The sequence below is a fragment of the Oppia nitens genome, unplaced genomic scaffold, assembly GCF_028296485.1.
Source record: "Oppia nitens isolate AA-2021 unplaced genomic scaffold, nextdenovo-longstitch-racon4-pilon3 scaffold3_pilon_pilon_pilon, whole genome shotgun sequence".
Classification (NCBI taxonomy): Eukaryota; Metazoa; Arthropoda; class Arachnida; order Sarcoptiformes; family Oppiidae; genus Oppia; species Oppia nitens.
In genome coordinates, this window is record NW_026533221.1 from 2,570,385 (window position 1) to 2,582,355 (window position 11,971).

At 32.1% G+C, this 11,971-nt stretch overlaps 4 protein-coding genes and 1 non-coding gene across 6 annotated transcripts; 3 read left to right on the forward strand and 2 right to left on the reverse strand.

The window, feature by feature from the left end:
* The first annotated feature begins 471 nt into the window (after positions 1–471).
* On the forward strand, positions 472–4,290 carry LOC128958916 (heterogeneous nuclear ribonucleoprotein 27C-like). Of its 2 annotated transcripts, none has more exons than XM_054304877.1 (10): positions 472–545; positions 949–989; positions 1,059–1,225; positions 1,310–1,456; positions 1,535–1,564; positions 1,630–1,648; positions 2,251–2,333; positions 2,893–3,286; positions 3,489–3,710; positions 3,804–4,290. In XM_054304877.1, the coding sequence occupies exons 1-10, from the start codon at positions 517–519 to the stop codon at positions 4,022–4,024; spliced, it is 1,353 nt and encodes a 450-aa protein (XP_054160852.1). In that variant the 5' UTR covers positions 472–516; the 3' UTR covers positions 4,025–4,290. The 2 variants fall into 2 exon arrangements, with proteins under 2 accessions (XP_054160852.1, XP_054160853.1); XM_054304878.1 differs by having other exon boundaries at positions 3,771–3,834.
* Positions 4,291–4,557: 267 nt separating this feature from the next.
* LOC128957653 (lysosomal aspartic protease-like) lies at positions 4,558–6,641 on the reverse strand. Its single transcript, XM_054303458.1, has 2 exons — positions 6,220–6,641; positions 4,558–6,148 (listed from the first exon to the last, which is right to left on the reverse strand). The coding sequence occupies exons 1-2, from the start codon at positions 6,520–6,522 to the stop codon at positions 5,207–5,209; spliced, it is 1,245 nt and encodes a 414-aa protein (XP_054159433.1). The 5' UTR covers positions 6,523–6,641; the 3' UTR covers positions 4,558–5,206.
* A 1,336-nt stretch (positions 6,642–7,977) lies between these two features.
* On the forward strand, positions 7,978–8,989 carry LOC128957783 (nicotinamide riboside kinase 1-like). The gene is made up of 5 exons (XM_054303597.1): positions 7,978–8,033; positions 8,168–8,258; positions 8,341–8,534; positions 8,631–8,815; positions 8,898–8,989. Exons 1-5 carry the CDS (start codon positions 7,999–8,001, stop codon positions 8,987–8,989), a joined length of 597 nt encoding a protein of 198 aa, XP_054159572.1. The 5' UTR covers positions 7,978–7,998.
* Positions 8,990–9,190: 201 nt separating this feature from the next.
* Positions 9,191–9,262, forward strand: Trnaq-cug (transfer RNA glutamine (anticodon CUG)). Its single transcript has one exon. It is a non-coding gene; the product is annotated as a tRNA-Gln (tRNA).
* Positions 9,263–9,391: 129 nt separating this feature from the next.
* Positions 9,392–11,971, reverse strand: LOC128957651 (T-complex protein 1 subunit gamma-like). Its single transcript, XM_054303455.1, has 8 exons — positions 11,715–11,971; positions 11,525–11,637; positions 11,054–11,412; positions 10,777–10,965; positions 10,631–10,697; positions 10,237–10,550; positions 9,694–10,159; positions 9,392–9,616 (listed from the first exon to the last, which is right to left on the reverse strand). The coding sequence occupies exons 1-8, from the start codon at positions 11,770–11,772 to the stop codon at positions 9,488–9,490; spliced, it is 1,695 nt and encodes a 564-aa protein (XP_054159430.1). The 5' UTR covers positions 11,773–11,971; the 3' UTR covers positions 9,392–9,487.

Below are 11,971 nucleotides of genomic sequence, written 5' to 3' on the forward strand. Positions count from 1 at the left end.
AAATAGTGTCCATTTAAAAAAAAATTGAAAAAAAACTAACTATAATTTAAAAAGCGTATTATATTTTTAATTCAATTAAAAAATATTAAAACAAACAAAAAACAATTGTCGTCATATCCAACACGTGTTGACCAATGCGCTCGTGAATGTACGGCACGATAGCGCGCGCGCTCTTTCCACGGGTCCCGACATATTCTCTCTCTCTCAACAACACACGTGTTGACCTCTACTACTACTACTACTATCTAAAACACTATGACATCCATTGCTATTAATATATTCAATGAGCAAAATGTCTCCACAATTGAGTCAATGAATGAAACGCTAATATATTTACTGAAAAAATATTTATCGATAAAACTAAACCATAAAAAACAAAAAAACAATTTATTTTTAATTCAATTATATTTTTATTTAATTTTTTATTTAAATTATTAGTTTTTAACTGTTTGTTTAAAATTGTGAATCAAATATATATATATATATATATATTAGTGACGATCATTAATAATAGCCATGACTTTAGATGTTAACGATGAGCCCGGGTTTGTATTGTTTTATTAATAGCCGCCCATTGAATGCATGTATTGATGAACAGTTAAAAGTAGGGGAACGGTATGTCCGGCTAAAAATGTGGGCTTTAGTTATGCCATTAAAGTATATGACTGTCCTCTTAGTCATACATTATAACAGAGTTGAAAGGGAAAGGCATGTCATATGTCACGAGAGTGTATGTGTGTGTATAGGTATAGGTATTAGTCAGTCATTGTATAGTTATATAGTATAGTGTCGGTCAACACTACACGTGTTGTACCCAACATTATTAGCGGCCATTTACTTAATAGCTATCATCACCGCAATTGATCCCATCATTATTATCTCTAGTCATACCAAACAACTATATTGTATTGAATTTAATTAATATAAATAAAATATGTCTTATTATAGTAAACTATTTATCGGTGGTCTCAGTTGGGAGACGACAATCGGTAAGTCATAATTGATCCCAAAAAACCTAAGACCTAATCAATTTGATTATAATTTTTGTTTGTTTACAGAAAAACTGACAGAATATTTCTGTCGTTACGGCGAAGTAAGCGACTGTGTGGTCATGAAGAATGCCGAGACGGGCCGTTCCCGTGGTTTCGGTTTCGTAACGTTTAAGGATCCGTCGTGCGTACAAATAGTGATGGCCAGTGGCCCGCATGCGCTCGATGGCCGAACAGTACGAATTGAATTAATACCGATTTATTAAATAGCTTTAATAATGATAACTATTTTAATGTATTTTGTTCGACCAATCAATTAGATTGATCCCAAAGAATGCAATCCAAAGACCGCACAAAAGGGCAAACGAGATGCAAAAGTGGGAAACTTTCCGAAAGTATTTCTCGGAGGACTTCCACCCAATGTTAACGAAACAGTACTCAGAGATTATTTCTCAAAATTTGGAAAAGTATTTAAAATTTAATTTAATATTATTACTGATAATTGTTTAATCATTTTATTTTTTTTTTTTTAAATTAAACAATAGGTTATCGAAGTGGTTATTATGTATGATCAGGTATGCGATTAATTTTTTAAAATTGTTTTTACGTTAAGTAATATAACATTTATATTTTTTTTTAGGAGAAAAAGAAAACACGAGGTAATGAACAACAACTTTGTATTCATTAGAGGTATTTAATTGAATTAACAGGACTTATGTTTTATATATATATTAATTAATTTTAAGTAATATTTTGAAATTTAATTAACTTATTTATCATTATTAAGTAATTAAATCTAGATTTAATTTAGTATTATTTATGTAATACGTTTATGCTTTTAAAATTGCTTAAAAGTAATCATTAATTTAAGTGTAAGTATTTATATAACAATATATTATTATTCATATAATTTTAATGCAATTGTTTTTAATTAATATATTATTATATTTTATATTTTAGGTTTTTAATTAATTGCAATCCTATAAATCTTACATTATATATTTATATATAGTATTTATTATAATATAGTGATCTTCTAATAATAACTTTAATTAATTATAATATTTATTAATATTAAAATTATCGTTAATAATATCGTATAATTAATAATAATTAAGTGAATAATACTGATTAGTATATGTTTAGTAAAAACATAAGTCAATTAATGCAATACAATCCTCGCATAAAACAATTGAGTTTTAAAAAATTATCGTTAATTTAAAAACTGGAATTTGAATGCATTTGTTGTTGTTGTGGTTAGGCTTTGGATTCTTGTCCTTTGATTCAGAAGATACCATTGACAAAGTGGTCAAGGAACATTTTGTCAGCATCGGTGGCAAACAGGTTAACAAACATATAACAGTCCTCTCAGTCAGTCATCAATCAATTCATCAATTGATGACCACAACACCCGTGACCTCACTCTCATGCCTTGTCTGCGACTATGATCGCACTGTTCACTAAAATATTGTTATCAATATATAATATATTTATATTATGCGCTCATTTTGTTTAAGTGTTGTCTAATATTAAGATATTTGTTAAAATTAAATTTTTTATATATATTTCTAATATTAGTTTAATAATATAAAATTAGTTAATATATATTTAATTATATATTATTATAATATTTATTTTTTATTAATTTATTATCAATATTATTAACAATTTTTTAAGCTATCATATATTTTTATACTTATAATTAATAGTTATTTTTCACAATTAATTAGTTATAAGTTGTTGTTTAAAGACTTCGCATGAGAGAGAGGTTTAAGGTTATTGTCTGCGATCTAAATATTATTTTATTATTATTATTAATTTAGTTATTTCTTATTTTCATTTTATTTCAAATAACATTTTTTTAATATTAAATCTAATAATAATTTAATTAAAATATAATTAGGTTGAAGTCAAAAGAGCCGAACCCAGAGATAAGTCAAGTGGCAATTCAATGAAGAACCATATGGGCAATTCACCGATGCAACAGCACGGCGGTGGCCACCCGATGGCCGGAGCTATGCCACCATGGAATCCAATGTGGGGACCACAAGGTGGACCGCCGATGCACGTTCCACCCCCACCTGGTCAGCCACCGCCGCCCACTGCGGCCGGAGCACCGATACCTGGAATGCCGAACGGAATTCTTCCCGCCGGCTATACTCCTGCTTGGAATTCCAGTCAACAAACCGGTGCCTATGCTGCCGGCAATGGTTGGACACAACCGCAAAACTATCCGAATTATCAACAGTGGACAGGTTATGGATACCCGCCGCCAGGTTGGCAGGGATACGGATATGGTTAGTGTATTTTAAATTAAATAGTATTGCCGTAATCATAACTGGCCTTTGTGTTACCTTAGTTTGAAATGATTTTTTACCTCAAATTAAGGCGTCAAACAGGGCCAATATTATTTGATTTTTGATTAACTTATGTTTATTTAATTGAATTAAATCAATTGTAATGTTATACTAATTAAATCAACATTTAATTATCCATTAGGACCATACAATACCACTTATCCTGGCTATGGCCAAGCGGCGGCAGCGGGACAAGGCGCTGCCAATGCCACCCAAACACCAGTAGCACAAGCAGCGATTGCTGGTCAAGCGGCCGCCAACTCGGCCGTCGGTACATACATGCAAGCCGCTGGCGCTACTGTAACTCCCGGTGGCGCACAAGTAGTCGCTGCAAATGCCGGCGCCGCTGCACCACAAGCGAGCGGTTAGTAATAAAGTTAATTTGATTCCAAATTCGTTTTTTGTTAATTCGTAAAATATATAGTATTTATTTGGCACTAAAAACTACTCGACTTAGGCACAGCCATCGGCACATATCAACAGGAAGCTTCCAGTTATGGGCCGGCAAGAGTTGGCAGTTATGCCAGTGCACCTAATTATACCAACTATGCACTGCAAGGACAGGGAGACGCATCGGCATCAGCAAACACCTATAGTGCCAATGCCAGCGCTAACGCTGCTCCCTATACCAGAGCTTCATCACAGGCACAGAGTTATCATCCATACAGAAGAGTTTGAACAGGAGTTTAGTTCTCTCTTGGTTTTGGATGCGCACAACTGATCCGATGATATCAATCTGATTATATAATATTTCTTTGATGATGTGTCGCCTCTTTTTTAAAATTGTAGTATTTCTTAATTTTCAATCAATATATACCCATAAATCATATGTTATTATTATTATTTACTGTATGTTTTTGACCGCATTGTTGGCACAATTTGTGGTCTTAACAACAAAACAAACAAAAATATGTCATCTCAATAATCATTTATATATATAATAATTATCTCAAATTAAAAAACAAACCAAATTATGACATAAATTGTGTGCGGATTTGTCTTCTGAAATGAATCTGTTTTTATATAATCTCATCATCTTTTTCATTGAAAAACAAACTAAAAATTAATTGTTTTTTTTCTAATATTTAATTCGTAAATCACATTCCAATGGATAACTCTTTAGTTACCATTGATTACTACTTATAGGGATTTGATTTATACTATTATTATAAATAGATTAGTGTTTTTGTCAATTGTTATTTTAAAAATTATTATTTAATTTATCAATCATTTATTTAAACCAATTATACAGTATAAATATATTTCATTAAAGATATAACCATTAAATTATAACAAAATACATTTTTAAAAAATTGTGACTTATTTCAAAAATTTTTAAGTTATATTTTTATGAAAATAACTACTACTAGTAGTACTTTAAATGACTGTTATATAAATTGCATTTAAAATATTTATTAAACTGGTTTAATTGTGATGTCATTTTGGTACTGTATTTTTGTTGCTAACAGTCTTTAATAGTAAATTGAAAAAAATATTTATGACATCTAATCACATAATCTAATTAAAAAATAAACATTAAATCGACTGATAATTTCATCAAAAATAAAGTCATTGATTTGTCATACGCTATAATAAGATATATCTATAAGTTATAATAGATTTTTATATTAAAAAAAACAAAATTAGTTGACAATAATTATTATTATATAGAAAATTTTTGAATGCAATTATTTAACTGTCTCTAACATTTTATATATGTTGGAAAAATATTTAATTATTTTAAATCACATTATAGTTAATAATATACAGTATATATATAAAACATACCATAGTTTATAGACACAGTATTTATAGGAACCGTTTAAATCAATTAAATTATTTTTAGCGAAAAAGATATGTTTAGACAGTTTCGGCGAAACCCACTCTTTTGTTTCCGTAATCAAATTCAGTATAATAGGGACCAATAAAGACGTCGCCCAGAATCCAGAGCGGACCCATTGGTTTCGGTACGTCCAGTCCTATGAAGCCGGATATACACATTGTTTTGCCAAATTGTGTTACTTTGAGCACGTATTGGGCGGCAGTCAGTTTGAATACTTTGCCGCCGATGACAAACGATATTTCAGGCATTTTGTCGATATCGTCACATTTGACCAAATACTGGCCCATAGCTATAGGTGTGGCACCAATTTGTCGGTTTAGTTCTTTGATTTCGTCGGACGGACCGGCAATCAGCGAAGTTCCCGTATCGGCGATCGCTTGGCAGCCATCCTTACAGAATTGATCGCCAGCGGCGGCGGCTACCTGTCCACTACCAACACCAACACTATCCATTGTGAATTGCCAATAACCGGGCTTCTGGACCGAAACATAGGTAAAATTGCCCTTATAGTGATCGGGATCTGATCCGCCGAATATAATTTCACCGCCCGGCCCAGTAGTGGTGTCCCGGTTCAAGTAAAACGAAAACACTGGCGTCGAAACAATTCCTTGTTTGATCATATTGTTGAAGACAGTGGTCACGCCGTCCACCGATATTGTGTCGAATCCCAGACCAAGAATTCCGTCAAACCTTGCGGCCACAAATGCAATGCCCGGCTCAGAGGTTGCCTCACCGAATGTCTGGTCGGTAATCTTGGCCGTACCGATAGCTAGCAGATCGGTGCTCAGAAATCCTTTCATACTACCCGATCCGTATCGGATCTCCAGATCGGTTCCGTTGGCCTTATATGTCGAAGACTTTATCGAGTCATACTTGTTGTGCAACAAACAGGCAATGTCTGTCCATTTGCATGTCTTCGATGGTATCCATAGGTTAGAGCTGCCGGTGTCGAAGACTACCTATTCATAAGAATAATCAATGAATTACTTACCAATTATTTTCAATTGTTATAGTTTTGACAAATTAATACTTTGAATGATTGCGGGGGAGTTCCCAGCGATATGACTCCATAGTACTGGGCATCCAAGTAGTTTGACAACGGTTCGGGAATCGGCTGCAAACCTGATCGATAGTGTTTCAGGTGATGCAACGGTAGAGCATATTTGACCGAAGTTTCCACTTCATGTAACTGTCGCCGAACTGACGGTATCTTATGGAGTGGTATTCTGTGCAAGTAATGGCCATTACTTTCATCGGCAGCGGCGGCCACTACTGTTTGGCCATAATTCAGACATAGAACTGACAATAGTAACAAAGCCGACACAACTTTCATCTTTGATTGACTTTAGCAAACTGTTTAGCGATTTGTTTGGTTTGGTTGTTGTGTTAGTTAGTCTTCACAAATCAGATATATAGAAATGTTTAGATTTATTGATTTTGATATATAATAAACTTATAAATAGATTTCAAATCTATTGACTATTGGCTGAAACAAAGCTATCGATTCATTCATTCATTCATTTATATGGCTTTTGGCAATACATCTGACAAAAACTCCTCTCTTTCTTCTGTTGTTTACTCTTCTCTTAGTTGGAAAAAACTCTTCTCTTTTAAAGTAAAAACTTTTTTTCAAGTCTTAAGTATTGATATCTTTTTTCTTATATTTAACTTATGATAAACTTTGTTGTTTTTTTTAGTTAATAATTTTAATAATCATTATAATTATATCATATATTTATATTAAATGATTGCAAAACAATTAGCTAACAATACAGTTATATAATATATTTCAACAATTTTTTTTTAAATATTAATTACTAATTTAGTTATGTATTTGCAGTTTCAGGTATTACAATGCATGGGGTAAACTTTTTTTTCTAAATGTGTGAATACATGACTATTATTCATAATATTAATAATAATTATAAATTTATTGACTCTTATTGTGTATTGTATATGAATAATGTATTTAAGTTATGAATCATAAGATTATGATTAGCTGTTTTTAATTGTTTATTAAATAAACTTTATTTATATAGTATTTATTAGAGTTTAATTTAATCAAAAAAAAATTGATTTATTGATTATTCATATGTTTGTGTCAATAAGGATATTGAAATAATTAATTAATTCAATTAATCAAATATTAAATTAATTAAAACCATACAAATTGTATACTACAATACATTAAATATTTTTTATGTTACAATTTTAGCAAGCAATTTTTGGATATTATATTAAAATTAATTTCAATTTCCTTTATTGCATTTGTTATTTATTTGAATATTTTTTTAATTAAATATATAATAAATTGAAATATAAAAATAATATCTAGTATAAATTTATTATACAGCATATAAAGTACATAATGTGTACTTTCCATAATATAACTGTATTAATAATATATAAATTTTTATTATACTATAAATTATAAATAAAACTTAAATATATATAAAAAAAAATCTCATATAATAAAACTTAATATGTTTGAAATATATAATTTATAAAATCATTTCATAATTGTTTATATAATATAATGATAAAATTCTGTAATTAATATGAATACTATGTATACAAAATTGAAGGCATGCACTTTTTGTATTGATTCACATTTGTATTAAATATATAGTATAGTATTGTATATTAATTATTTATAATCGATATAAAAACCTGTTTTTTAGCTAAATATTTATAAATGAAAATATAATCTAATTTTACATCAATTAAAATGTTTATATTATTTATTTACTGCATATGAAAATACTGTATCTTTTACATTAAAAAAAAAACAAAAATATTTATAATCAAAATGTCATCTAAATGGATGATTATTGGCATATCTGGGTATGTACTTTGTATAGAGACTATCTGTATGCTAAGTGCATAAAACTTAACTATAATTTTAAATAAAATTTTTAAATATATTAAAAAAATTAATGATAATTATAAATAAAAAAAACATGGTATCAAAAAATAAGTGTGACCTGCGGCGGAAAGACAACTTTGACACAACGATTGGCCCAACATTTTACTGATTGTGTAACAATGGACCAGGATCAATATTTTAGGGTATGCACTTTTTATCGAAATTATGCAAATTTTATTTGTTAACAATTTTTTTTGTTATTGAATTAATTTGACCGCCGATTAGCTTGAAGAGGATCCCAATCACGAATGGGTTGACGTGAGTCCCGGAGTGAGACACCAGAATTGGGAGAGTATGGCCAGTATGGACTGGCAGGCGATGACCAATGCGATCAACGATATTATTGCCAAAGAGCCGCCCAAATCATCTGACTATCCGGCGCTTTTGATTGTCGACGGATTTCTTATATTTAATTATAAGTATTGAACTTATAATTTATTTATTTTTTCTCCACAAATTAAACACATATTTTTTTATTATTTATTATATTTTGTTTTGGCTTTTTTCTGGTGAAGACCTATTTCCGATGTCTTTTACAAGAAATTTTTTATAACCATAGATAAGGATGAGTGCCTTAGGAGACGTACTGAAAGAGCATATTTACCGCCCGATCCTAACGGCTATTTTGAGTCGTGGGTTTGGCCAATGTATTTGAAAAACAGACACCTAATGAATGATTGTCAAAATGATGTACCAATTGGTAAGTTTTACAATAGTTTCATTTTTTGTGAGTAATTAATTCAATTTTTTGTTGTGATATAATTAATTTGAATATATTGTAGAATATTTGGACGGAAGTCTCGATAAGGATATCATATTTGAGACAGTTTTAGAAAATATTAATCAATTGCTTTCACAACAAACAAAGTTATAGCTAATACATTATTTTTATTGGATTTTTTTTAATTAATCAAAACCATAGTTAATAATTTTTATATTTGATTGAATTAATTGATTTTAAAAAAATAGTTTTATTAATTATAGTTACAATTATTCTTTTATAAGTAATACTATAAAAATGAATATTTTAAACTATATGTTAGTATATGATAACTAGAAGCTAGTTGTATCATGTGGTTCCATGGTGTAATGGTTAGCACTCTGGACTCTGAATCCAGCGATCCGAGTTCAAATCTCGGTGGGACCTCAGAATTTATTTTTTAATTTTATAGGATTTTTGAATTTCATTACTTTATTTTATAATTTTTTAATTAATTAATCAAATGATCAACAAATACATGTATAAATGTTAATACATATTCAAAAAAAAAGTAGTCATAGTTTATAAAATACACATTTAATTAGAAGATATAAAGAAACAAAAATCAAGATTATTGTGAATAAAAATTATTATTAAATTAAATAAATCAAATCAGTCTTTAGTCGACTCTTCGGTTGGCTCAGCAGTCTTCACCTGATCCATACGTTTCTCTTTTTCCAAATCTGACGCCTTCTTCGATCCCGAAACAATGTCATCGATTCGCAACAGAAGAATAGCAGTCTATTTGCAAAAATAAGTAAATATTAGATAAAAACGTCTTTCGAAAGATTAATAACAACAACAATAACAATACAGACCTCGACAGCTGTCTTGTAAACCTGCGATTTAACCGAAAGCGGTTCCCAAACGCCCAGCTGCGAGATATCACTCAGTTGTCCAGTTTCGCCATCGATACCCCACGACTTGTTGTCAGCCGCAGTGGTCGCGTGTTTGGCCCGCAAAGCTGTCAACGTTCGGATGGTATCGCCGCCACAGTTTTGTATCAGTGTTCGCGGAATCACTTCCAACGCTTTCGGTATTGCTTTGTATGGCCACTGATGAACGCCTGTTATCGATTTGGCCTTTTCGTTCAATATCTTTCCCACTGCCATCTCAACGGCACCTCCACCGGTCAATATAAACGGATCCTTATAGATATTGCGGGCGACATACATGGCGTCCTGAAGATTGCGTTCCAATTCGTTCAACATATCTTTGGAAGCGCCGCGTAATAGTATGGTACATGCCTTCGGGTTCTTACAGTCGACAATAAAAGTAAAATACCTATAGATTTGAGGAAATTATAACAAATATCGGTAATTTGAGATTATTGTTGGACAGAATGAGTGTAAAGGACTTACTCGTCACCAATCTTCTGGACTTCAAACAGACCGGCCTGTAGTCCAATGTCTTCCTCACGGATCTCATCTGGTCTGTTAACAATTGTAGCTCCGGTAGCCTTTGCAATGCGATTGTTTTCGGTTTTCTTCACACGCCTGAGCACCGATATGTCTGCCTTTACTAAGTAGTGTTGGGCCAAATCGGAAACACCTTTTTCGGTGATAACCAAATCGGGTTTAAACTTAATAATATCCGAACACATCTTTTGGACGAATTCTTCTTCGATTTGAAGCAAACGATTAAAATCTTGGTCTTTGGATATCTCGATATCGGTCTTCGAGAAAACAATTCAATAAAAAAATTATTATTAAACATTTAAACACTAATCAAATCATATTTTTGAACAATCAATACCTGACTCTCGCCCTTCTTGTACTCCAAACCGCTGTCGAGTAACAAAATTCTTGGATTTTCAATACGTCTGTCAAACAGAAGAACCAAATTTTTCATTACAATTCAAGATATCTTTCTTTAGATAACAATATTAAAAATTCAATTACCTTCTCATCTTTGAGTGGACCACATCCTTGTTAAGCATAATACCGGTCAGAACTCGTGATTCTTCGATCATACCTCCCGGTACTTTCTCCACTTTGGCGTACCTTTTGATATCAATCTCTTTTTTACCATTCTCTTCGACGGTAACCGTTTTGACCGCATTCAGTGCCAAATTGCAGGCAAACTCACCCCTAATTTAAAGAGATATTTAGATTTTTTTGTCATTCAAAGACATTCATAAGAGTTTAATAATATAAATGGGATTCAAATGATACCAACATTTTGCCGAAAATCTTGGTTCCGATACAACTCTTGATTAAGTCGACGACTTCGTTGTCATTATTGATATTTATTGGTCGCGCGGTTTCCTTCAAAATATTCAGTATATCTTCTAAGGCCTGTCTGTAGGCACTGATGATGACAGTCGGATGAATGTTTTGTTCGAGAAAAGGTTGGGCAACTGTCAACAGTTCGCCGGCCAATATGATTACCGAAGTGGTTCCGTCGCCAACTTCTTCGTCCTGAGTGCGGCTAATTTCGATCATTGTTTTGGCCGCCGGATGTTTGACGGTTATCTCGCGCAGTATGGCATTGCCGTCGTTGGTCATCACAATACTGCCCATTGGATTCATTAACATCTGAAGACAGTAGAGGAAAGGAAAAACAACAGAAGAGAAGTGATCAGTACTTTGCTCGCCATTTCCATTGCCATATAAGGCGTGGATGTGTTTGTGTTTTTTTTGACAATACCTTAAGCATAGCTCGCGGTCCCAAACAGGTACGGATAACGTCGGCAATGGCTTTGGCCGCCCGGATGTTCTCCAATTGGACTTTGCGGCCAAATTCGCGTTTCATATTCTGGCCTACGGTTCAAAACAAAACGGCGAAAACCATTAGCGGCAAAAAAAAACACAAACAAAAAGTGACAAAAAACACTTACCTAACACAAGTATTTGAGGGGCGCCTCCCATGCCTCCCATTCCTCCCATTTGATACATGATTGTTGAATGTGTGGTCGGATGTCCGTCGGGTTCAAAGCGCGGGGCAATTGAATCAGTCTTTTTTGTTGATTGAAAAAGACTTTGAAAATCAAATGATTGAATGAATGACTGAAATAAAAGCACACTTTCTGTTGTCTATACAGACTGTAAATGTGTGTTCACTACACCCACGTGTAGTGGGTTCGCCTCCAGAGGT